We start from the raw sequence: 27,820 nt of genomic DNA on the forward strand, positions 1-27,820 counted from the left end.
CCTTGAACAGCAGGGACAGGGGGGAGTTTATCCTGGTATTTCACTTTTTCCTGCACAGTTCTGAGTAGAGTCACTTTACGTTACCAAGACTTCAGAAAAAGAAATGAAAAGTTACCGTGCCTCAGGACATGTCCTACAGGGCAGGTGGTACTTGCTAATTGTTACTGACTTTCAGGAAGGGAGGGTGGACAATGCAGAAAGGCACTCTAAATGTCAATTTAAATATAGAGAAGGGAGGGTGGACAATGCAGAAAGGCACTCTAAATGTCAATTTAAATATAGAGAAATTATAATAGCCTATAATAGTAACAAAATTAACATTATATAGAAATATAAATAATATGTAAAATTCTACTACTTTAGAGATTTAGCAGAGAAACTGGTTTGAACCTGTTTTTTCCAAATTTTAGAGTACAGTTAACAGAAAGCCATAGAAAGCTAGGGATATCAAAAGCCAAAACCATAGCAGCTGCAAGACCTTTTGTTTTAATATATGATAATGTTCTAATTAAAGGATCTTTTTTGGCCTTCATTAATTCTGCATTTGAATTTGCAAACTCAGCAATTCTCACAGTTGTAATTTCTTCAGTAGCTTTTAGTGGGTTTGCATTTTTAATCTTCTCTTGGGATTACATTATTGCTGGGCAGTGGCTGCTTTTGTTTGGAAGAGGAGTTGCAAATGCCAGAAACCTTACACTGGAAAAAAATAGCAGAAGCTATTGTTTAATATGTTAATTGGATATAGAGTAGAAAGATATCTTTATTCTTCCATTTTAATCTCTTGTTTGTGCTGAGAAAAAACAGCAGTCTACAGCCCCATGGGTTATGTTAGAAGTTAGACACGTATGGCCTTTCACTGTGTTCTGAAATGTTTTACGTACCACAGTTAAATTTGGAACGCTTACTTTTTTGGGGAATGAAGGTGCAGATATATCCTGAATCATGCTAAATTATAAACCTACCTTTGTGTACAGCCAAGAAGGACTTGTGTTCTACTGTTAGTGGCTTCCCTCTTTTTTCATACAGAATTTTTTTTCAAAGCGATGAGAAATATACTGCCCTGTTTAAAATAACACAGAGATGCATGTATTAGCTATTATGTATACCAGAAGATTCAACATAGTGCCTTCCGTGTAGAATTGCACAGTCAAGCCCATACAACTTACTATTGAATTATGCATGACATTTTTAATGGTAGAACAAAAACAGTAGCAGAAGGAAGGACATGCTGCCTTCGCTGGTTATTAGGCACTGGTGTATGTGCATGCAAGTCCCAAGATATTTTTTGTTGAAACTCTGGTGCTGTGCTGTGCAAATCAAAGCTATATGAAAGTAATATCTAATGAGGAAAACTAAATAAAAGAAAAACTCTGACATAGGGAAGTGCAGAATATGTACCAACTTACTGTGCTTTAGAGAGTGAGAAATAAATGTCTTGTATATACTTGGATGCTGAAAATATCAGCTAGTGTAAACATTTACTCTACGATAATTGCAAAGATTAGTGTTGACAGCCCACAGCAATGATGTTTGTTAGTGTCTAGTCAGTGAAAACCAAGATAATGTAACTACAATTGTATAAGAAAAGCAGCTGCATCTTAAGAGGTAGCTGTGGTCTAAAGTCAATTCATTGAATTTCCATACGCTGTTGTATATTTTTTGGTATAGTCTATATTCTGTTGTATATTTTGTTTACTCAAATACTATATTGAAATACTATATACTCAGTCTTTGAAAATTGAGACTGACATAACAGAGTTGCTGTGTAATTGTTGAATATCAAAAACATTTCAACATGGCTCTGTTGCAGTATCGATTTTGTTCCCAAGTGCACCAAACCCTAGATTAGGCATTTTCTGAGCCTTTTACTATAGTATTACTAACATAGATCAAAATGCTTTCATTTTTTTTATATTCTAGCCTAGAAAAAGATACATGTACGTTGCTAAAGGGACTTTTTGGAGAACAGAAAACTTGGGGAAGTTTACCAGTCCTTTGCTGAGATCTTTGGTCCCAAGAGCATTTCATTGAAGTCATATGCACTGAAACAGTTTCCTCACACTTTTCTTTCTGAATTGCAGGAGTGTCTTTACCTTTTTTGTAGTGTTACAGTGCTGTGAGTTTTACAGGGTAGACAGCTACCCAAGACCTGACATTTAATGAAAAAATAGAAATAGAATCAAAACTTGAAGGGGAGCATCTTGGAGAGAAGCAAAAAGAAACAGTTCAGTACAGGCCAGACTTCAAAATACTTGAAAAGAAAAAAAAAAAAAAAGAAACCAGGATTGCCAAAGCCCCAGTGCTGCTTTCCAGATACGTGAGGACTGAAAAAAGAATTAAGGAAAAAAGTATTTTTCAGGCTGTGAAGACTTACATTGTATTGCCAGCATAGTGTTACTGTATCACCAGCAGTCCAGTGCAGGTTTGATTATTGGTATTTCGGTAGCCAAACTCTACTAGATCTAACTTAATTTCAGGCTCTCTAACATCATCCCATTTGTAATATCCAATTATCAAATGTGTTATAAATATGTTATTATCACTGGTAATGCTACTTTAGATTTGTCTTGTCTTCACTATATGGGGTTTATTTTTTATTTATTTATTTTTACTGCAAGTCACTGAATACAGTCGGTTGTTGTTTCAACGAGGTCTCTGGAGAACTCTTCAACAATGATGCGTATTAAGAAAAAAGCTAAAAACCAGTTTCCTACCAAACAGATACCAGAGGAGTGAGCAAGAGTCCAGAGTTTGACAAAAAAACTTAAACATGGCATGTTTGCATATTCTTGTGCCACACTTGGAAAACACAAGCATAAGCTAGGAGGCAAAGCAGGTATCTCACTGGAGTCAGTGACAAGGTTGCTGTTGACATCAGGGAAGTGATCGCTTTGTCCCTTGCAATACTTGTTAGTTACATGCATTTCTACCTTTGTTCTGACAGAAACAGTAACTTTGTCAAGGCTGGAAAAATTGCTGTTTACAGTGTTTTCCTAAAACTGTCTCTTGAAATATTTATAAAGTATAATGTGACTTGTCTTTTTGTCCCAGCTTATCATCTAGTTTTTCAGACATATTTGGATTTGCCTGTGAAAGCGATACTGAGAATAATAGACTACTTCCTTATGTGCTTTTCAAAGACAAGTGCTCCTCAGCGTTTTATATTCCTAAGTATAATTTTGATATAGTTGTAAATGTTAAATGTAGGTGGCATTTTGAGACCTATGATCTTCTCTGATTCCAGGTGGGCCATGCACAAGTACAGCTCATGCCTCGTTAACCACACCAACCAAAAGATCTTGCAACTCAGGTACGTGTTTTGTGGGGTCAAGGAGTTAGATTTTGTGTGAGATGTAGCTGTATGATTATAGTTTAATAGTCAACTATATCTGGTGAATGCCAAATAAAATAGGAATATTGTCACTTTGCTGTCAGAAATGTACCTGTAAAAGGATTTGTATGGCACATAGTTAATCTCAAAGTTCTGTTAAACATAATTCCATAAATACATGATTTCTGTTAAATTTTGTAAACATAAAACATGAAGGAGTAATTGGTCTGATTTAACTCTAATGATTGTGCTCTGGAAATCCCTGTTTTAAGTTCAGAGTATTGAGTAGAAAACTGATCGAAGATGTATAGACAGCTGATGTTTGCATTGAGACTAAATTTTACCTGCTTTGTGTCCTTTCAGTAACTTTATTTCTACATGGAGGATATAGATGGATAATCTCTCACAGAGCTACTGTTAGTAGTGACCCGTTAGGTCATTGTCAGGCTGAAGTTTGCTGCTTCTGCAGCAGATGAAGAACCGTGTGAGCTCTCATTCAGGCAGGCAGCCAGCCAAGTTACCCACATTGGCTCAGATATTTTTTCAGACTTGGTTTTGCATGGTTTAAAGAGACCTCATATGATCCTTTCCACCAGCACCACTGTGGGAAGCCATAATCTCCTGTGGAGTGGTAGTAGCAGGCATTTAGGTAGTGGTAATGTTCTAGCAGTCTGTGTTTCCAAAATAATTTTGCCTATATTTATGTACCAACTGAGCTGTGTTAAATATGCAGAAGGGAATTTCCCCCAATGTTTTTTGCATTATTTACTCAGTGATCTGCATATTTTGTTTGTAGTCCCTTACACTAATAAACCTGTACCAGGAGTTAGGTTTTTTTCTCCAGAGCTTGAATTTTCAGCAAACTTTAGTTTTTAAAATAAATTACCTTGTTTTCCAAGCCTGCATTTGGGAATCTGGATAAATATGGGAATTGACAAGAAAACATTGACTGTAAAATATTGCCCAGAAATGGTATGACATCTTAAGGCACATGCAGCAGGCTGCTTAGGTGAATATTTGTTGCAGTTTAACAACAAATAAAACATAACCCCACACTAACTACTGTGAAGAAAATTAACTATTCAGCCAAAACCAGCAAGTTCTTTCACACTACATTCAGCTTAGTGTCCCTTCCTAGGAAGCTGTGTAAGCAATAGTTGTCAATACTACACATTACATATAAGCCTCTTTTCTGTAAGTTTTCTACATTTCTTCTGCTTGGAAGAGCTTTGAAGGCAGAATGTTTGGGTGGAATTCATCTGTGCAATTCCGCCTCCCTCTTCAAGCATAGTTTTTTTTTTCCCCCTGAAGTCTACCATATATCAGTATTTGAGATAGAAAATTAGAAATTTGACCTACTTATCTTGTATGCAAGTTCCCGTCAGGAGGGTATTAAGAAGACTTAAACCTTTTGTATTTTATTAGCATTAATGTAACCATTGAAGAAAGAACAATAAATCTGTCAAGACACAGGAAAAGTTCTCATACCAAAAAGGAGTTTTCACCTCATGCACTTGTCAGCTTGCATGCTGGAGGAGATGTTCAGATAAAGAATTGTATTATGACACCAAATAGCAGGGTTTTTCCTTCTCCTGTTTGCCAGAATCATCGCTGTGGTAAAAAGTATTTCTGTTCCCAAGTGTGCCCATAGGACAAGGATTGTAATGAAAGGAGTTAATAAAGCCCAGCAATCATTAGCTTGGATGATGCCTCAAAGGTTTTTGAGAGCCAGCAGTTTGAAGATTTTGTCAGAAAAAGAGATGGGACTGTGTGGCCAGTGCAAGCTTCTCTGGCATTTTGATTTGTTTCTTAATGGTCAGGTAATGTTGATAGCAGATACTGCGAGGCTTACTCTAGTCAGTCAGGCATCCAGATCCCATTTATATTGGGTGCCCATGTCAGCAAAGTGCAGTACTACGTGGCATATTAGTCTTCTATTTCTGCTCTACAACTTTAATGATGATTTAATACACAGTTCTAAGCCGGATTTTAAAGCATCCTCATGCGGCTTAAAGAAATCTGGAAAAAAAAAAATCAGTGGAACCGTGTGAGTGCACTCAGTTAATTTTTTATTGTGCAGTAGAGAAGGTAGTAGAAACGGGCAGATAAAATGCAGTAATGATACAGGCAATTCATACATTATGTCCATAAAGTTGGTGAGGTTTTAAGTACTTTCTCAGTAGCAGTTCATGAGAGACGTGCGTCTTAAATATTTTGTATAGTTATATGTGCAGATGGCTTGCATTTAATGAGGGTATCTGTCCTGGATTGGTTTGGTAGTATTTATATTGTACAAGATTACAGTATCTGTCTCCTCGCTCTATCATTTTCTAGTTTAAAATTTGAGTCTAGAAGATGCAAATAATTCTTGCACGGCTTGAGCAAAGCAGTTAAGCAGGCATGGGGTCCTCTTTGAAGTTTTGAGTTTCTTGATGTTCTTGCATTAATGCGTGTGCTTTATTGTAGCACTGCCAGAAATCTGAATGCTTTGAGGCTGAACCCGTACAACTGAGAGGGGAGAGCCTTTTAGGAGTTCCAGAAAGGGCAGGTTGTGGAAATAGAAGTACACAAGTTCAGCCAAAGCCAAACCCAAGAAATCGCTACTTTTGTATGATCATTTCTTACCAGTCTTTGTGTTGAAAGAGGACAAAAGAACCTGGTACACCACTAATTAGATTTTACTTTTTTTTTAATTGTATTCAAGTGTTAAGCTCCTAACCAAAAATATACAAAATATTAGTGAAGGAAGTTTGCAACATTAAAACAACTTTGAGGTTTGTTTTTCATTGGTGTTACAAGGGACTTTTAAGGTGTTCTTTAGCGTTTGACTTCTGCAGGGCACTGTGTTAGAAATCCACCCTCCTTTAAGCTCTCTCACTATCAAGGAAGTAATGATAGAACAGCCTTCAAGGAGCACGGTAAATCACCCAGCCCTGGCAATAATAGTGCCCATTAGGGACACTCTTATTTTTTCTACTTTCGCCCCCCCCCGCTCAGTTTCCAGCTGTACTAATAGAACAGCGCATCAAACAAGGCTGTAAATAAAAGTTATAACCTAATAGGTGGGCACTGAAATGGAACGGACAGGAGCTGAAGCATGGAAGCCTTATTACTGCTTATCAGCAATTATAAACAGGATAAAGTGTCTGGGACTTGCCCTGATGCAGCAAGAGCTAATAGAGGCTGGGAGATGACACCGTACCGTGATCAGATGATGTATGTTGATGGGTTTTTACTATCATCTTCTTGCCTGTTTCTGTGATGTGTTGGATTATCTGTTCTGTGCTTCCATAGCTTTCTGGATGAATGGACTAGCTTCCTTTCCTGCTCAAAGGAGCTTGAGCACATATACCTCAGTTTGATTATTTTTGTACATATCCTTTGCATTAGTTGCCGGTACTGGTTATCTAAAAGCCTTTTCAGAGTCTTACAATTATTGTAGATTAAAATCCTCCTAATGGTAAGGGTCATAATAGACTGATCTATAAACAAATTTAAGGACTTGCTGTGATTTTGGATTTATTTTCACTATCACCTTGTTCAACTTTACAAAATCACCCTCATTCATTACACATAGTCGATATGGTCACCTGAACTCTTTTACGCTAGAAGCCTCCCATATGTTTTAGACTAAATGTGTTATACCCAGTGTGGTTGGAGAATCCACAGAGATGGGTTTGAGGTCAATAGATCAAAAAGTTTGTTAAAAGTCATCTATAGCCATGATGATCCTTGCCTCTGAGTTATAAAAAGTCAAGCTGTTCCTGGGAAGGTTTTTAAGAGCTTGTTAGCACACAATAATTGGTAATATTAAAAAAAAAAAAGACTTTCTTGATCTTTTATCTATCACATGCTAGCACATTACTGTGCTAGACGTCTAAATCACCTCTTTACTAAGCCACAGAGAAAAAGAAATGCCTTGAAATTTAGCCTATCCTTGCTCTAAAGAGAAGTTTTGCAAGCATCTTCGTAGTTCATACATTAATCACTCCTGCTGTTTACTTCTGAAGAGAATTTTCTTCTGGGTCATGGAAAACGTACAACATTTGGAAATGTAAAGGAGTGCAGCAGCATGAGAACATGTGCAAACAGTGACTCCTGTCCTTGTCTATTCAGTACAGCCAGGGTAAAATAAATACATTATTTTTCTATCATCCTATGATACTAGGACAGGAATTACTTATATCTGCCAGTGTTAAAGTACTCTAAACTGAGTTGAATGGAAACTAATCCTTTTCATAATTGATATTCTTTGAAATAAACTTTCACACTTACTGGTCCTAAGGTGTTCCTTTCTTTTGCATTGTTCATGAAGTGAGGAAGCTAAGCAGTTGAAATGGCCAAAGGGACAAAAAATGTAATGTGGCTGTGGAAGCCCTGTTTCACACACTGTATAGATGAATTGGAAATACTTACTTGTTTTGAAGATGTTTATAAACCATGCTAGTAAGTCCAACTTGAGAGTAACTCCTTTTTCTAATCAGGCTGTTGAAGTTATTCGTGGAAGGATTGCTGGCCTCAGGAAATAAAACACAATTACTTTTATGGAATAGGATAAATAAATGAACATGATAACTTACAAGCTTATTAACGTTTCCCATTTTATAATATTGTATTCCCCAAAATTGTACTAACTCAGATAAATTCTTCACTTGCTGTAAGCACTGCTCAGCAATAACTAAAACATCAGTGTGTTTATTATTCTCATGGTAAATCCAAAACACAGCACTCTCCTAGCTAATAGGAAGAAAATTAACTCTTTCCCAGCTGAAACTAGAACAGTACCTTGTGTAGAAAGCAGGATTCAGTGTGTGCCTGTGTGAAAGGCAGAGGTGTGTACAAATTTCATTAGGTTTTGGTTATACAGGGGTACACAGGCTGTGAGAAACAAGCTTTTCCTCCCTTGCGAGGAAGAAAAAACTGAACAACCCAGTACAATAGTAGTTTTCAAGTCCTGCATCCTAATAGAGAATGTCCTCCTGGTACTTAAAACTGTTACTCCTACTACTTTTATTTATTCTCTTAAATCACCCAAACTCATATTTTATCCTTTATGCTGTTCAGGCATGCCCTTGAACCTTCTTTTTTGGTAACTTCACCAGATAACCTGCTCAAGACTTTATTACATGTAAGTCCATTCTTCAGCCTTCATTTGTCTTTATCTCTTTTTGCTGCTCCTGACTTAAATTTTTCGTCTGTTCTCATTTCCATATCCCAAATCCCATTATGAAAAAGACCACATTTGAAGTAGAACAACTTTGAGGAAAATGTGCTTACGTCAAAGGGACAGGATGATCTCTTGATAGGAGTTCACATTGTATTGTAAGCCAGTAGGAAAGTTATTTTGAATGTCAAATTAAAGGTAGTACCAGATGAGAGGAGAATAGTAGACCATGTCTCTGGATTAGCTGTGTTGGGAAGAGTATAGCTGGCAGATCAAGGGAAGAGATTTTTTTTCCCCTCTAGCTGGCACTGGAATAGCAGCTGGACCAGGCCTCCAGCAAACCAGTCCAGCTTTGATGTTTACTCTGTATCAAGGAGGATGCTGGATTAAGTGACCCCTCAAAAGTCCCTTCCAACCTAATTTTTTCAATGACGCTAACAGAAACCAGATACAATCTGAGTGATTAAAGGTATTTAGTCTAACCTCAACAGCATTCATAGCACTTGGTGAGAGCTGAGGCAGGTAGGCTCTAGAAGTACACGTGAGTATTTAATTACTTGAGCATTGCAGAGAGGAGGCAGGAGAGAGGCTCTTGGAAAGGTGAGGGAGTTGGGATGGTCAGCAAAGAGCTGAATGAACAATCCTCGTGGCAGGGTTGTTGGTGGCTATGAGCAGAATAACCCAAGTGTGCTTTGGTAAATAAGATACTTTTCTCTCTTGAAAAACAAGTATGTTCTGCTGCCCTTAACTGATTCCTCTGCACATTTTCGCTATGGTCTGAAAAGTGGTTTTCCATCTAGTTGGTGAAATTCTTGCCACATACAAAATTGTGTATCTTTAAGGTCATTATCTTTTAAAATTCAATTATGACCACATCTTTGTTTTAAAGTCTTAGGGAATTATGATAAGGGATTTGTCCTCAAATCCAGTGAAACAAAAGAGTAAATATTATTTTTTAATGTATTTTTTTTTAAGTCATTTGATGCCATGTTTAGTTTTCTGAACTATCAGGATCTCTGTGACCAGTTAACTGACCTTTGGCAATAGGTACATAGCTAATACTGAAGAATACACATCTATTAAGCCTGCTTGGCATTATGGTCCAAACAGCTCTGGATTTCTTGTTTCAGTAACAGCATCTACCCACTGAGGTACTGGGAAGCTATTCCTAAATAATAAAATCGCAGCTCACAACTTTAAATAAACTGTATCTCCATTAATTTCAAGGACAAATAAATGAGGGGTGACATGTGTGACCTTTACCACCTGCAGCCTCTTCCTAGAACTGAATAAAAATCTACATTGGAACAGGACTAGGGAGTTTAGGGTTTGCTTTAGTTTCAGTGGGGCTTGACCAATAGCAAGACAACATGGAGAATGTTGCAAAGAATAGTTGAGATGGTTAACTTAAAAATCTGTGAGGAGCTCTGCTCCTGTCAGCCTGAAGAATTGATTTTACCTCAATTTGTTGCAGCCAGCACCTCGGTCTGATCTGTGCGGTTCAGACATCTTTCTTACTGGTTTGATTTAGCAAATGAGACACAGCTTTTTATCATGTAAAATTTGTTATTTTATTGCACTGAAAGATTTTTTTTTTTAACAAGTTCAGCACTAAGTAGCTGGCCTGAAAAATATTTCAAAACACATGTCCTCTTTTATGTGCTCTTTATTATTGATATTTTTAATATCCTAGATTAAAACGTGTAACGTGCAGGGGGCTAATAGCCTGTTGCTGCTGTACTTTTTGATGTGAGGGCAGTGCTCAAAGGTTTCCTCTGACTCTTGGTGAAGACCTCTCTTCTGAATGATTTCTGTGAGCATCAGACAGCTTTTAAATACAAGTTTTAGATACTCGCCATTTAGGTGCTCATTTTCATAAGGACTCTAAAAATACATAGAAGTAATTTTAGAGTCTCTTGGAAGCATGCTTGAGTCTGTTAAGCATACTCAGGGGAAAGCGTATATTTGTACAAAGTAAGGGGTTTATTGTGTGTTCACTGAATTGTCATGCAAACAAGTTACCTCTTTTCCCCATTCCTGTTCCAAATTACTTTCCGTAACATAAATTTCAGGGAGTAACTGATGAGACAAACATCTTGAGGCAAAAGAGGGTTGAAAAAAAGGTGGATGTGAGATACAAGGCAGTACAGGTACTGTTGTATCCTCTGAGTTTCATTGATCTGTTCTACTTCTGCCTTTATGTAGAGCTTTGATTCAGGTTAGTATAGATGTTTCCCAAGCATCTCCTTTCAAATCAGCAGGAACTGCCCAGTAAGCTAGCCTGACTTCTGAAGTATTATAGACAGCAATCAGGTGTACAAAAATTGTCTTCTGTGCCAGGGCTGGTGGTTTTTTCTCCACAAAATAAATAAAAAAAAAAAAAAAAAAAAGCTGGAAAAAGTAACAATCAAGATACAAAGTGAATTTTAAGCTTTTCTTAAAATGCCTGACTCAAACCCAAGTATATTCTGAAGGTGGATTGGCTGTATATTTCAGAACCTGCTTTAATGCATTCAGTAAAATCTTTATCAAAATACAAGGGCTTTTAGGGTTTTTCCTTACCATTAATCAGTTACAGCCCTTGGAATTATAGTCTCTCATTGCAAGGTTTCTGTTGCTAATGGCATCACTGAGGTTCTGCAGTTAATGACAGATCAGATTTTTGAAAGATGAATATTGAAAATACATATTTTTTTTCACTGCTAGCAGGCGAGAGTTCCCTACAATTCCTCTTCTGAATCTGTGTCTTAGCCTTGGAAAGCCTTCATTATACGAGTGAGGGGGTAGGGTGTTCTAAGAAAAACTCAGCATATGAATGAAAAATAACAGAGCAAGTAGTTTCTATATAGAACTGGTTTTAGGCTATTAGTTTGAAGAATTGCCTTCCTGAGCACTGTACACCATCTGATTGATGAGGACAGAGCTGGAGTATACTGCTAGGATTTTGAAGCAGAGCAACACCACTTACTTATGCACTTGAGCTGACTACCAGAGATGCCCTATTTATAGCATTATCTGTTCTTGTTAATCCAACATTACAGAGTTTCACAAAGCATAAGTGGCCCCTCATTAAAGTCAGCAAAACCAAAACTATGATATTGCTGAATGCTTCTGAATTTCAGAAGCACAGTAAGCTATTTTTGTATGTGTTTGTACATGCATATTCATACATGCAAATATATGTATTTGAATACTAGTTAAGTAGTCTCTTCAGGTGCTGTGGAATGGCCAGGATGTTCATGATTTGCCTTCATAACTTTTTCATCATGTACATCCTGTTCCAGATTTTCAATTCCTTGTGTTTTGGTTCTTCCATTTAGCTGTCTCTGTGTGTACATTATTCCTCCAGTTAATAATCCTGTTTTGATTATTCAGGACACTTGCAGCGTCATTTATTCTTCAACTTTACTGTCACCAGAATCTGCCTTTGTCCCTCTCCCAACCCTAACCCTGTGCTGCTAAAATACATAATGTAATCAGAAAATCAGTTCAAACTGACATGTTAAATATTTTTCTGAAAACTAGTGAGTTTAGCATTGTGGTCTTTTTTTTTTCTTTTTTTTTTTTCCCCTTTTTCAAGGATCGTTCTTAATAATAGTCTGGATATATGAAGGGCTTGAGATGCTGTTTATCAGCTACTAGAAAAGCCCAACAATGCAGACCAGCTTCCCATAACAAATCGTTAGAATGGTATCAAGCTCCTACACTGCATAAATTGTCCCAGGCAATCAAGGCAAGGGGAATTCAGTTTCAGGCTTGCACACACTAGCAGTTGCCATCTGTGTATGGTTTTGCTTTCAGCAGCTGTTTTTAAATACCTTCTTCAACTGTTTACCTGTGTGCAAGACATGGGCAGCTAGCAGCAAGCGTAGTGTGAAGCAGCATGGTCCAACCTGTTCTCATCTGTGTTGAGCTCCAGAAGTTTACATACTTTGACACTGCCGGGGTGGGGCAGCCACAGCTTCTCTGGACAACCTGTGCCAGTGCCTCAGCATCCTCACAGGGAAGAATTTCTTCCTCCGGTCTAATCTAAACCTACCCTCTTTCAGCTTAAAATCTTTCCCCCTTGTGCTATCACTGCATACCCTTGTAAAAAGTCTCTCAGATTCCCCTTTAGGCATTAGAAGACTGCTATAAGGTCTCTCTAGAGCCTTAATGTTTCAACTAATTGAAATGCCCTAACTTCATCTGTCAAAGGAACTGTACAGTACAGGTGCCTGATACATTTAAATATGTACTTGTTTAAATCAACTGGGTATATAAGTAAAAATGCTTGAGAAATAAGTGAACGCTTCCATGAACTAAAGACATGCTGACATCAGAGAGTATGGGGGAGTAATGCAAGAATTTAACTATAAAACAGATGTAGTATAGGAGCCTAAAAATGAGATTAAAACTAATTAGCTTTTCACTTAATTTAGCAATTACAAAATTTAGTGACAAGAAAGGAGAATAGTCACCTGCACACTTTTTCTAATTATAACTTTGTTAAGCTGCGTGCAGTGACCTATGTAGATCACTATTTGTTACACAATTTTCAATGGGCATTTCATTCATCTGGGTTACTGGCACAAGATTAGTCTCTTCCATTTCATTAGAGATAGTAGTTAATAGCCTTATTAAGTTATGCTGCAGTACAGTGCACTTCCTTTTTGATGGATAATAGTGCCGACAATACAGGTTTAGAGGAAAAAAAATCAAAAAATGTGAGAGGTAGGAAAGAATTAGCATATAATTTTTTTTAAGTTTCATTTTCACGTCCGTGGATTAGAGGCTTACAGAATGTCTGAGGGTGGAAGGGACCTCCACAGACCTTAAGGACCAATCTCCTTGCTCAGAGCAAGATAACCTAGAGCAGGCTGGGCACGATCTCAAGCATGGTTTTGAGCACCTCTGAGGATGGAGCCTCCACCCCACTCCCAGGCAACTCTTGCTAGTCTTGAGTCTCCCCCACAGCAAAAAAGTGTTGACTGCTGCTGCTCAACCCAGGACACTTATGTGTAAGTGGAATGTTACTAAAATTAATGTGGTTATGCTCCCACATTTTTCTGTTTCCTTGAAATCATATGCCAGCAGTAATCTATGCATTAATTACCATTCACACACACATATATATATATATAAAATTTTAACTTAGGGTAGTTTTGAAGTTTGGTGGAAAGAAATACAAATTAGGTTGATGCACATAAACTACTCAGGATGGGGGGCAGCTGCCTCGTTTCCTAAGGCAATAAGGCATCCCTGGTTTGCCCCACAGTAACTCTGGAGTGTTCATCTTTATGTTTTACAAATGCCTGTTCTCACTATGCCAGCAAAGTGGTTGGTACTGCACACCTTTGATTCTCTTCTTCTTTCCTTGCAACACATGCATCATATATGGCAGCTCTCATTTTGGGGAAATTAAGCCATGCTGTTGTTGAGCTCAGAAATACTGCTTACTTTCAAAGCAATATTTCAAACATTTCAAAGCTGTATTTCATTTTTTCACTGTTTTTAGTTCCATTTGAAAAAAAAGTAAATACCCAAACAAAAAAAAAAAAAAACCCAAAACCACAGCACTTTGTCACTGTGTAATGGAAGCCTTTTTTTTAATCTCTGTTGCAAAGGGAGAAGGTGAATCATAGAATCATAGAAAGGACCTTAAGATCATCTAGTTCCAAACCCCCATGCCATGGGCAGGGACACCTCACATTAAATCACGTTACCCAAGGCTCTGTCCAAACTGTCCTTGAACACCGCCAGGGATGGAGCATTCACATCTTGGAGTTTGGTGCACATCAGTGATAATTCACATTTGGAACATCTTGCTGCAACCCTTACAATTATGTATTTCAAACAGGCTAAAAGTTGTAGGGTGGTATTTTTTAATTGGTTGGTTGTTTTTACTTGTTGGAGTTGGAAACAACTAATTTGGAATGGGTTTGGTAACTGTTCAGAAATAGTGACTTCTGTAATGCATCTTTTGGGGGGTTATTTTTAGTCTCCAGAGTGATTTCACAGGGAGCCTCCTAGGCAAAGAAGTGTCAGACAGGACTTGAGTTCTGTAGGCACTCTTCCTATGTGGTCTCCCTATTCTGCATTGCATGGGGACAATGAGTTTTAGTGCAATTGCTTTTGAATTCTGTGGAAGGGAAACAATAAATCAGTGAAATGGTGATACTAAGGTTACTGTGATGGTGCTAGAAAAGAGATTGTGTGGTTAAATCTTACCAAAGGGTTTATGTAAGACTTTGAGACATTTTCTGTAGGGTTTTATGAAAAACTGAGATGAAGTTACAAAAGGAATAAAATCCTGATGAGTGTGAGTGCTTCCAAAGAGGTGCATGCTTAGGTTTCTGATGCAGCTTTGAGATACAGTCATGATTGTGTGAGAAGACAAGATGTTCTTGTCACTGTAAATATCAGAGCTTAAAAATAACTTTCTGCAGCATTTTACAGCAACAGGGAAGAACTGAGGTAGTCACAGTTGTCCAACTTGGCTCACAAAATGTTAATCTCTAATTTCTGTCTCATTAATTGTCAACAAGCCAAATGGATTTTGGAACAGCTGTGTTACTTTTAGGTTCATTTGAAGTAGAGGAGATGATTTTAAATGATCATTCTGGTAAATGTGATAGGAAAGATTTGTAACAAGGCAGTTTCCTCTAGATGAAATTTCTAGTGCATGGTCAACATCCAGGGAATTAAGTAATTCCTCATTTAAAAACGGAAGAATGAAGGGAAGGAGAAATCAAAACTAGAAACTGGGAACAAGATATTGCTCAAACTTTAGTTAAACCCCATTATGCAGTTATTGATTGTGCCTGTGCAAGTTTCTTCATGGACAGAGGTTTTAACAGCTCAAGCTCCTTCTAAAATGGTTTCAGAGGAGATGGCAGTGATGTTTGAGGATTCATTAATTACTGCTCTTACTGGTGTTTGCACAGGCAGCTGAGATCATAAATATCAGTCTGTCAGTGTGATGGGTTCTCTAGGAAAGAAAAAAAAACAAACCCTGAGTGACTCAAAAGCTGTCACTAAACCAGAAATTAAACGGTTTCATCTATTTATTGAAGCAAGCAGCAGCTGAAGAGGGCTTCTCTTCCTACTCTTCCATCTCTTCCTTCCTCCTTCCCTGTTATGTTTTGACAGCTGTCATGGTTTAAGCCCAGCTGGTAACTCAGAACCATGCAGCCACTTGCTCACTCCCCCCTCCCCTTCTTCCCTCCCACTCCCAGAGGGATGGGGAGGAGAATCAAAAGAATATGACTCCCACAGGTTGAGATAAGAACAGTCCAGTAACTAAGGTATAACACAAACCACTGCTACTACCACCAATAATGATAAGGGAAGTAACAAGGGAATCACAGAATCACAGAATCACAGAATCCCAAGGGTTGGAAGGGACCTAAAAAGATCATCTAGTCCAACCCCCCCTGCAAGAGCAGGGTAACCTACAGTACATCACACAGGAACTTGTCCAGGCGGGCCTTGAATATCTCCAGTGTAGGAGACTCCACAACCCCCCTGGGCAACCTGTTCCAGTGCTCTGTCACTCTTACAGTAAAGAAGTTCTTCCTGATGTTAACGTGGAACTTCCTGTGCTCCAGTTTACACCCATTGCCCCTTGTCCTATCACTGGATATCACTGAAAAAAGCCTAGCTCCATCATCCTGACACCTACCCTTTACATATTTGTAAACATTGATGAGGTCACCCCTCAGTCTCCTCTTCTCCAAGCTAAAGAGACCCAGCTCCCTCAGCCTCTCCTCATAAGGGAGATGTTCCACTCCCTTAATCATCTTTGTGGCTCTGCGCTGGACTCCTTCAAGCAATTCCCTGTCCTTGAACAGAGGGGCCCAGAACTGGACGCAATATTCCAGATGCGGCCTCACCAAGGCTGAGTAGAGGGGGAGGAGAACCTCTCTTGACCTACTAACCACTCCCTTTCTAATGCACCCTAAGATGCCATTTGCCTTCTTGGCCACAAGAGCACATTGCTGGCTCATGGTCATCCTCCTATCCACCAGGACCCCCAGGTCCCTTTCCCGTTCACTACTTTCCAGCAGGTCACCCCCCAACCTGTACTGGTACATGGGGTTGTTCTTCCCCAGATGCAAGACTCTACACTTGCCCTTGTTAAATTTCATCAAGTTTCTCCCCGCCCAACTCTCCAGCCTGTCCAGGTCTCGCTGAATGGCAGCACAGTCCTCTGGTGTGTCAGCCACTCCTCCCAGTTTTGTGTCATCAGCAAACTTGCTGAGGGTGCACTCAGTTCCCTCATCCAGGTCATTGATGAAAATATTAAACAGCACCGGTCCCAGCACCGACCCCTGAGGAACTCCACTAGTCACAGACCTCCAGCTAGATTCTGCGCCATTGACCACAACTCTCTGACTTCTTCCTTTCAACCAGTTCTCGATCCACCTCACTACTTGATCGTCAAGCCCACACTTCCTTAGCTTATTTATGAGGATGCTGTGGGAGACAGTATCAAATGCCTTACTGAAATCAAGAAAAACTACATCTACCGCTCTACCATCATCCTTCCACCTAGTCACTTCCTCATAGAAGGCTATAAGGTTGGTCATACATGACTTCCCCCTCATAAAACCATGTTGGCTGTTCTTAATGACCCCCTCATCCTTGATATGCCTAGTGATGGAGTCAAGAATAAGTTGTTCCATCATCTTTCCAGGGATGGAGGTAAGGCTGACCGGTCTATAATTACCCGGGTCCTCCTTCTTGCCTTTCTTATAGACTGGTGTGACCTTTGCCATCCGCCAATCCTCAGGCACCTCGCCCGTTTCCCACGACTTACCAAAGATGATGGAAAGTGGCCTAGCAATGACCTCCGCCAGCTCCCTCGAGCAACTAGAATGTATTGAGTTCTGTCCGGGGTCGGATGAGGAGCAAGTGGAATGTCTGTGGGTACGAATCAAGGGGCAGACTGGCACGGGTGATACAGTTGTGGGGGTCTATTACAGACCTCCTAATCAGGACAAAGGAGTTGATGAGGCTTTCTACAGGCAACTGGAAGTAGCCTCGCGACTACATGCCTTAGTCGTCGTGGGGGACTTTAACTACCCCGATATTTGCTGGAAGACTCACACAGCCAGTCATTCACAGTCTAGGAGGTTCCTCGAGTGCATTGATGATAATTTCTTAATGCAAATGGTGGACGTACCAACTAGGGGAGCAGCGCTGCTAGATTTAGTACTCGCCAACAAGGAGGGTTTGGTCGAAGTGGTGACGGTCAATGGCAGCCTTGACTGCAGTGACCATGAGATGGTGGAGTTTAGGATCCTGTGTGGGAGGAATAGAATACCTAGCAAAGCCACAGTTCTGGATTTCCGAAGGGCCAACTTTGGCCTCTTCAGTCAACTGCTAAGGGAAGTCTCATGGGAAAGTGTACTAGGCGGTAAAGGGGCTCAAGATAGTTGGTTAGCATTCAAGGACCGCTTCTTCCAAGCTCAGGATCGGAGCGTCCCAATGAGTAGGAAGTCAAGTAAGGGATCTAGGAGACCGGCGTGGTTAAACAAGGAGCTGCTGGGCAAACTCAAGTGGAAAAGGAGAATCTATGGATTATGGAAGGAGGGGCTGGCCGCTTGGGAGGAATATAGGACAGTTGTTAGAGGATGTAGGGAGGCAATTGGGACAGCTAAGGCCTCCTTGGAACTCAATCTTGCTAGTCGGGTTAAAGACAATAGAAAGGGCTTCTTCAAATACATAGCAAATAAAACTAAAACAAGAGGCAATATAGGCCCACTGCTGAACGAAGTGGGTACCCTGGAGACAGAGGATATAAAGAAGGCAGAGGTGCTGAATGCCTTCTTTGCCTCTGTCTTTACTCCTGCAGACTCTCCCCGAGGGCCCCGGATTTCTATAGCCCCAGAAGGAGTCAGGACAAAGGAGGAGTTTGCTTTGGTAGATGTGGATTGGGTTAGGGATCAGCTATGCAAACTGGACATCTGTAAATCGATGAAGAGAATACAGCTGCTCACCACCTGCCAACTAATACCCAGCCTGACCCGAGCAGTGATCTAGCCCTTCCGGGTAACTGCCCCCAGTTTATATACTGGGCATGACGTGCTGTGGTATGGAATACCCCTTTGGCTAGTTTGGGTCAGGTGTCCTGTCTCTGCTTCCTCCTGGCTTCCCCTCCTCCCTGGCAGAGCATGAGACTCAGAAAGTCCTTGGTCAGAGTTAACATTACTGAGCACCAACTAAAAACATTGGTGTTACCAACATTGTTCCCAGCCTGAAAGTCAAAAAGCACTGCACCAGCTACTTAGAAGAAAAATGACTGCTACTGCTGAACCCAGGACATCAGCCCATGTCTTTGCTGGGGTTAGAGTGCCCCACCCTCTCTCCAAAATGCTGTGAAAGAGCCATCGTGATTGTTAGTTGAGTCATGTGCACGCAGCTTGCATGGCAGGAGAGTTAGAGAGTGGTACTCAGCTCTTTATTTGGAAAACTTTGAGGGGAGAACATGAGAAATGAAGGCGAGAACAATGACAGGACAGAACTAAAGCGAGTTTCTGTCTAAGAGATAACAGTTTTTTAAGACTGCTTGTTGTTTCCAGACGAGCCTCCAGTTTCAGTCTTGCTTGGCTGAATTATTTCGTTATCTCATTTCACGCGGGAGTCACCACAATTAGAACAATCTCCATCCTCAGATATAGAAGAATCTCTGCTGAGCAATTTCCTTGTAACATTTTGGGGACGTCTCTATTGTTTTTCTTTATTTTTACGGAAGAGTTTTATGATTTTTGATAATCTGCAGGTAAAAGGAAAGCTTTTTTTTTTTTTTTTTTAACTCAGATTGGGTATTTTTTGGTGTAATACTAAAATGGAAGTTTAGTGTGGGAATTGTTCCTTAAAATCAGACCAAGAAGTAATTCTTGTTGCATGAACCATTCTTCTGAGGGAAGTCACTGTCAGTCACTGGCTGAAAAAAATCCTCCTCTTGAGCCATTTTTATTGTTTAATACACAGAGAATTTACTCTTGAGTCTAGTTGCAAAACTTCACCCTGTTCCTAGGGGATGTTTTTCTGCAACCCAGGTAGTGAAGCTGTGCATGACAATTTCCTTTTGCTATCAGATCTCTGAAATGTAATGTTGCAAGATTCCAGGTGCTGGGAGATTTATTTTGTGTTCTCTATTGCTTGTGTCAGTATTGTGGAAAGAAACACGATCTGGAAGAAACGCATGCAGGGCTGAACCTAAAAGTTCTGATTTCTGATCCATGATTTCTCCTCACTTTTTGTTCTTGACCCTGAGAGGATGGAAGTGTGTGTACTGTTGGTCGGTTTTGTAATGAGTATTGGTTTGGGTTCACATGTTCAAGGTGCTGTGCAGGCAGTGATCAGATGGCTGGCACTGCCCCTAGAGTCAGGCTAAGGTGACCTCAGTGCTGGCACTCTTTATAGCAAGAGGAGATGCATTTTAAAAAATTGTCCATCTAAATTTTCATTTCTGTCATATTAACTGACTTATGTTAATATTCAGTTAGTCATCACCAATTAACAGGAAATGTACAATGAAATCTTTTTAATTATAGGACTACTAGCCTGACTCTGGGTAGCTGTTTTTCTCAGTAAGGCACATGGGTTAATTAACTGATAGACACTGGTTGACTCACACAACTCCCTTATTTGGACTTCATTATAAGCAGACCACTGTGGTTTCCATCTTCTTAATTCAGAATGCCAAATTTGCTTTTGAGAATTCCCAGAGTGGCTCATGTTTCCAGAAGCAAAGCTGTGTGGGAGGCAGCTCTTTCAAAACAGCAGTGTATCTGTTTCTCTGAGTAATGGATAAACTGCAAATCATGTAATTCCCCATCTTTGTCAGCAAGGTGGGCTGATTTACACTGATTTACACTGAGCCCTGAGTCAGCCAGATTGCTGTACATAAGGTGCCAGTTGGAGGGTAGAGTTGGGTAAAGACAGAGGATCTGTCTTGTGGATATTCTTCTGCAGAGATTTAATTCAAGACAGGACTGGTTGCTCCATAGCTGTATGAGTTCATTATGACTGCTTTATTTTCCTTGTCAAGGCTCCTGCAGAGCATGCAGAGGTGGACTAAGTTATGTACTGAATGTTAGTTTAGGCCTAATAGATATATTTTGTGAGATGTAAGCTCACAAAATCCATGTAATCTATGACGTTGATCAAAAAAAAGGTTGTGTTAAGGCACACATCAGATAAATTATTGCAGCTTAATAAAAACTTATCACCTATATACTGTGCAGAAAGCAGTTCACTTTTCTGTGAAATCTGAGATGTGGAGACTTTGCTCTTATTGTAAAGCCGGGCACATTTTCAGCATACCTTATGTCAGAAAAAAAGTAGACCCAAGTGAGGCAAGTTGTCTGTTTGCCATGGGTGTAATACTGGAGTCCAACAACTGGGAAGCACTGCGAGACAAGGTCTGAAGCGCAGGTAAGAGAAATGGCTTAGTTTATACTAGATATGAGGGACCAGGGAAAGTTCATAGAGCATACCCCAGAGGGAGAGGCTAGCCTAGTCTGACTTTATTAGATATTTGCTCAAGGAAAGTCGTGATGGTGATAAGCAGTGGATCGTTGAAATAACAAGGATATGGCCAGTGCTTTAGCCACAGCAGTTACCTTTTCCTGACTAGTCCAGGACAGCTAATGCAAAGTAGACATGCTTTCCTTAAGCACAAGATACCACACAATGGAAACCTAAAGGTAAGAACTTGTGCGATAGGAATAGGCTACTCTTCTGCAAAAACATATAGTTCTCTTGTTACTTGTTATATTAATGTCCTTTCAAAATGGATTTAACTGAACTAAAACCTTTTTTTTTTTTTCTTGGTGACTGCAGTAATGGCTTTCTGCAGTTAGTTTCCTTGCAACGCTGCTACCAACAATTTAATTTTTAGTACACTTTGCATTACATTTATTTGCAGCTTCTATTAAGCAAAAGGCAGAACTGATTCTGCTATACACAGATTGGAGAAGCAAAAATGTCTTTTCCAGCCTGACCTGACTCAGATTGTAGAACTGTGTATCTGCTGAAATCCACTGCCTCTAACATGCCATGAAAATAAGGTGTGGGTATGCCATGTTCCAGTCAGTAACATGCGTTTCGTGCCGAGACCTCTGGTCAATATATCCATTGTAAGAAGGGAAAAAACAACAAACCACAGCAACAGAAAAAGGCACTACAGCACCTGAAGTAACCATCCTGAACTTTGACTTTTTAAGGTTTTCCATACACTTATTATGTTATAAGCTGAAATTTATGAAGTAGTTAATGCAGACAGTATTCTGACTAGCTCTTTAAAAATAGCTGAGCACTTTGAATTTATAGCATGCATGCGCGGCCTGGGCTTCTTTTGTTTGGGTTTGCATTGTTGGTGTATGCTAAATTAAATTGTTACCCGTGTGGAAAGAGAGGGAAGCACAGTATAGTGCTTTTATGTACCTACCACCTTCAGTCATAAGAGATATAATTTACATGCTTTGCCTTAAAAATCTCCCTGTTGCCCAGGGAGGAAACAGGTCAAACCAGCATTCAGTTGTGTGTCATCAGCAGCCTATTCAGTTTGTGCAGGGAGAGCCAAGGTGGCTCATAGGAGAAGCTAAAAGAGATGACAGATGAAGCCTGCAGTTGTTCAGGACTGTCTATACTCTACATATATCTCTGTATGACCCAGCTATGGCTGGAAGGAAGCTAATCAGTTCATTTTGTATTCAGTGTTGCCAGCAGGAGGGGTTGTTAGAGGGGACAAAGATAATTTGTCTTTTATTTGATCCTCATTTTGATTGTTAAGCAAATGGGTACATGCAGTAGAATGGGAAGTATCTTGCTGCTTGGTGGTGACCCCAGCTGTATACCTTCAGTCTGCCCAAGGGGATGCCTCAGCAAGGAAGTTCTAATATTTTTCCTAAAATATTTGTTGTGAATACAACAGATTCACAGTCGGAGAGTGAGGCTTCTCCTGAGAAACGGCCACGGCTACTGGATGACAGTAATGACAGGCCTGAAGAAACCAGTCGATCCAAACAGAAGAGTAGACGCCGATGCTTCCAGTGCCAAACAAAACTGGAGCTAGTACAGCAGGAACTGGGATCATGTCGCTGTGGTGAGTACTGCTTGTCAGTAGTGTCCAGCTTTCTAATGCAGCCGTGTTCAGATCCATATCAGAGGTAGAAATACAGAGAATGCTTGCATTTTTTTTTAATCTTTCAAAGATAACTTTAAACAGAAGCCATAGCTTCTGCTGGTAGCAGAAAGTTATAATTAGTTCCTCTCTAATTTCCCCTTTAAAACTTTGGCCTTGATGTACTGCCTCAAGAGAGCTCAGATGTTAATGAATTTAGCTTCAAAAGTCCCTGTAAGGCGGGAGAGCATCATACCCACTTGACAGGAGAAGAAACACAAAGCATGTCAAAATACGCAAAGATGACAAGGTTTTCACAGAGCTAGAAGAAACATAGGTCAGCATCTACATTGTGCATTTTATAATTACATAATTATTAAAAAGTTTAAGCAAAAACCCACTCTAACTGAAAACGCTTTCTCATAGTTAGCTCTTGGTGGGAACGGCTTGTCCGTAATACTTAGTCATCCACCCTGGCTTTTCCAAAGTTGATGACACTGTTCAGCTAATTGAATTGAGGATGATAATCTCATGCAGACAACTAATTTGGGGTTTCATGTTACATGCAAATAATCTTTCTGAAACAATAATTAATGTGACTGGATTCCAGAGGAGATCCTCTCTTCTTCATGGAACAATTGTGTTTATAACTGGTTTAAATGTGCTTGTCAGACCCAGTGAGAATGCACAGGGTAGTTTTACCTGCTAATTATTTTTACATATAGTCATCTGTTGCAACTTATGCTTGTGCTCTCTGACCATACTTGTATCAATACATGCAGAGAAATTTGTTTAGTTACTTCATTGTGTCTCAGCAGGGGGATAATTTCCAAAGGATTTGCATCGACGATAAGTGCAATTCACATTGCACCTGTGAATTGGAGGATATTGTACTAAAATGTTTTCTAGATAGAAGGCATGTCTTTCAGAGCGTCAATGGGGGGAGAAAGGATTAGCTAAGCTAGTTACAAAGACCCAGTCAAATGAGGCAGACCTCATTTATATATAGTGTATAAATGAGTTCTAAATAACAAGTGAAGAGAAAGCAATAGAAAGTGGCAAAGATTCCATGATTATCCTTTGTTCTTTTCTTCAGTATCTCACTGTCTTCAATCTTTAGAGATTACTTTTGTGTTGTGCTCCTTTGGACATGAGGCAAGCTTTGTTTCAGGTACTGGGGAACTGCTGTAGAACTAACATACGTTATCTTGAAGCCACCAAACATGAAATCAAAAGCTGAAATATAAAAATTCTTATTATGGAAATCCTGTGTCTGAATACTTTGAAGTATCCAGTAGCATTTTTACCAAACTAAAGGAATTCAGCACTGTCAGTGACATAGTTTGGCATTGCCTTTCCTGCTCAGCATGGTAGGGGCAGGAGTTTCTGCTCCTGGTATTCTGTTGTCACAGATGTCTTGAGGCTGCTTACAGGGACCTGACTGAGATACAAGAATCCTCCCTAATACTGGGAACATGAAAGTTTTACAGGTTTGGGGAGAATTGAAGAAAAGCTGATTTAGAGATTATGTTCTGTCATTAATCTTTCCTGCATTCTGCAAAACTGGAGCTATGTAAGAGCATGAAGTTGAAAACAACCTTTTAAAAGTCCTTCCACTGATTAGCAATGCTTTTCAAATTATAAAATCAGACCTGCCTTTTTTTTTTTTTTTTTCTTAAATTGGATGACAAATATGGCTCCTCTCAAGTTTTCTTGAGGTAGTTCCACAATTCAACACTGTTGCAATACAAATGTTGTAGAACTTGTTTTTTGAATTGTTTTCCCTGGATATATACAGCTTTATGGAAAAAATTGTTAAAGGTCATAAAATGTGTTAACAAAACATGAATAGGAAACAAAAAATTCTTAGTTCCTCAGCAATAAGTGAGGAAAAGAAAATTTACTTTCCTACATTATATATTGCATCCTATCTAGTTTAAAGTATGTATAATAAACATTTCTATCCCACACATTTTTTAAGAGAAGGGCTGAAAAGATTGTATCTTTGGTTTATCTGTACGGCTATAACTTTTAATTAATACTGTATTCAGTATGTATGTGTTCCCTGTAATGGAGTGCTCTCCTGTGATGTGAAAGTAAGCATACCATGTGCCACTTAGTAGTAAAGTTAATAAGTAAACAAAACCTTGCCACTGAGCAACACAGGCCATCTCAACTGCACATCACCTAAACCGCTTTACCAATACCCACCAGCTTTTGTCATTTTACATAGCTGCCTTGGATACCATTCTCAGTAACTTTGCCCTGCTATCTGTAAAACTAGGTTGCTGTAGGTCATGAATGACAAGCCAGCTCAGAAACCCCGGGGAGGAGATGAAGGGAAACAGGACAGAATAAATGTGTTAAAATTCTCATTAATTTAAAATGTTTTCTAAATCCGTGTGTGATCAGGTTATCCTTTTTGTCATAATGTGAAGCACTGGTAACAATGTGTGTTTAATTGAAAGAGCTGGAAATACAATCAACTGGTGTAGAACAAGCCTGTATATCCTTCAAAAGTAATGGCCAAGGTAGAACATTTTTTGATCTGGACTTTCTACCACTGCTATTAAATTCTTGGCATCTTATTCCTTAACTGAAGCAGTGGAAAAAAAGTAGAAAACCCCTTCAACTTTAAGCGTTAAAATAAATGCTGATAGTCAGAATCAATAAAAAGGCAGACACAAACTTTAGAAGGACAAATGTGTGTGTTTTGCTTGGATGTAAGGAAAAAGGATTAGCCACAGAAATATTATGTTATTCCAAAGCTGCATCTGAAACACTGTTATTAAAATCTAGATTAACTCCGCATAATAGCAGTTTTATTGTTTGCTATTACACATCATCTCTCCTCGATGTTAAAAGTACTGGAAATCATCTCCTTTTGTTCTGCTGTCTCTTCCAGTGGGATTTTTAGAGAGACATAGTGGAAAGAGAAATTTATACCTGCTGGACAATGTTTTAATGTAGATATACCTGCAAATACTACTCCAGCGTAGCTGGGACTTGTCCAGCAGGGCACAACCTTTTTAAAAGGGGACAGAGTAGTCTACTTTATTGCAAATTCAGAGATATTTTGGAGAGATTGCTGTGTTGGCTCTCTTGTCTCCTGTAGGACCTGTCCTAGAGAGGTGATGCAGCTGAGCTTGTTCCTTTGACAGTACATGGAATTTTAGACAGATCTGACAGTGCTGCAGAGCTTTGTCAAGAAGGAAGACAATTCACCAGAAATTGAAAAACCAAAAAAACCAGCAAGGGTTCTTTGAACACAGAAATTTTTCAGATGTAGAAAATGTGTGTATTTTCATACACACACACATACACACACACTCTCAAGGTCTTTTTTCGTTCTGCTTCTGCTCCATATAAGTTATTAACTGCTGACAAGAAATTCACATCTCATAAATAATGCTTAAGAGCCATTGCTATATAAATTGAATGTGTTATGAATTGTGATGGGCCTTTTTCTAGTGTTCTTTGCCTGGAGCAGGAAGAACAGAGGATGTCATTTTCATTAATTTCTAATGAGGTGCCAATTAAAGCCAAGGAAGGAACTCGGAAGAGAAGAGTCACAGAGCTCTCCTGAATCCTGTGCCCTGGGGCTGTCAAACAAGCGTGCTGCCGAGCCTCCTCTGAAAGTTCCAGTAAATTACAAACTCATCCAGAGCACACAGACAAATTCAGCTTCTCTTTGATCTTCAAAAGAGCAATTTGTAAGACGAGTTCTGAGCCTTTTCACACAGCGAACTGGGAGAAATGATAGGACTTGTTAATTGCTGATGCACTTTGCAAGCTTCAGTGAGAAAGAAATTTTAAAATGAATTCCCATTTTGTGCCTCTGACTGGATAACCTTTAAATCAACACTGCTAGAACAAAACCATCTTCCTGTGAAGCGTTTCTAGATGACAGTTACACTAGGCATGTTTTCCAGGCAGCGATGTTCTCTGCTTTTGGGTGGGCCTTTCAACAGTTTAGTGTCTTCTGATGGATAATGGTTGTATTGAAATAATGTATTTATTTAATATTGGATTTAGTAGGCAGTTATATAATCAGGAACTTACAGGAATCTTATTCTTCAAGTTACATTCTATTACAGTATTTCTGCTGGAAGTGCAAGCAGTCCAAAATCAATTGCCAGTGATCTTTGATCTGAAAATTATGTTGTCAGTTCAGTGATAGGATAAGCAGGCGGTACCAAAGCCTTATTTAAAATGAGGGGGAGTGGATTTGAGAGTGACAGTAGCTATATAACATAGAGTGCTGGAAGAGTGTTTTAGAAAAAGACAGGTTGATTATTTGCAAATAACATAGTAAACTTATGGGCCTTGTCCTACTCAATAGCAGTATGCATCTTGTCAAGTTGTGCATTTTTAAAAGACAATGAACTTTAAACTTATAAGCCATAGAAATTAATTGCACAGAAAGGATAGCTTAATTTTATGGCTGAGGCTTATTATTTTACAGCAAATAGTTCTGGTATCACTTGCTGTGTAAAGCCAACACATGGAAATCTGCAGTGTTCTTTAAATATTGTTGGAATTCCATAAGGTGTATGAGGATATTCTAGAGGATCAGTAAAGGAATTTCTTGCATGTTGTGTTAGATATAGTCCCAGTCAGAAATTAAAAATCAGTACAGTATACCAGCTCTTCAGTACCTGTTATTGAGAATAGTTTGTCATTTGTAGGCAACATCCTAATGGACACATCTGTAGCTTGAAGTCCATCTATCCAGAACTGTTGACAATCAGTGGGGTGGCCAAGATACTGGGCCCTGGAAGTAAGTCAAGCCTTAGTTTTCAGTGGCAGTGCCGTAGAAAGATTTTGTCGATTTGTTTGTGTGTTTCTCAAATAGGGCTCTCAAGATTTTCGTGTTCTTTGGCCACAGTAGATGCTTAATAGGATGGGAAGAAGTTGAAACCTTCCAGTTTGATCAGACTTAAAAAACTAACGGCTCAGTTGTTGTGCAAGCTGATCAAACACTCATTAGCCCTATTTCTTGCTTGTGCGGACAAGAAAGATTTTCTTGAGTTTTACTGGCCAAGGTTATGTTGTAACAAGTTATAATTTCCCAGAATACAGACTTACTTGAACAGTTCTGTGTTCACCACTGCTCTTGGAGGAGACTCTGCAGTAGATACTAACCTCAGGCACGGGTGAAGGCAAAACATGTTGCTTTGCTATTTTTATTTGTGAGACATTGGCAAGT

At 39.4% G+C, this 27,820-nt stretch overlaps 1 protein-coding gene across 2 annotated transcripts in view; it reads left to right on the top strand.

The window, feature by feature from the left end:
• Nucleotides 1-27,820, top strand: part of ZFAND3 (zinc finger AN1-type containing 3) — a 142,386-nt gene that overhangs the window by 94,624 nt on the left and 19,942 nt on the right. For both annotated transcript variants that reach the window (XM_065680018.1, XM_065680019.1), the window contains exons 5-6: nucleotides 3,245-3,310; nucleotides 22,423-22,593. In XM_065680018.1, the coding sequence (XP_065536090.1) occupies nucleotides 3,245-3,310; nucleotides 22,423-22,593 (237 nt within the window). The remainder of the gene's footprint in view (nucleotides 1-3,244; nucleotides 3,311-22,422; nucleotides 22,594-27,820) is intronic.

Source organism: Lathamus discolor, chromosome 5 (genome assembly GCF_037157495.1).
Source record: "Lathamus discolor isolate bLatDis1 chromosome 5, bLatDis1.hap1, whole genome shotgun sequence".
Taxonomy (NCBI): domain Eukaryota; kingdom Metazoa; phylum Chordata; class Aves; order Psittaciformes; family Psittacidae; genus Lathamus; species Lathamus discolor.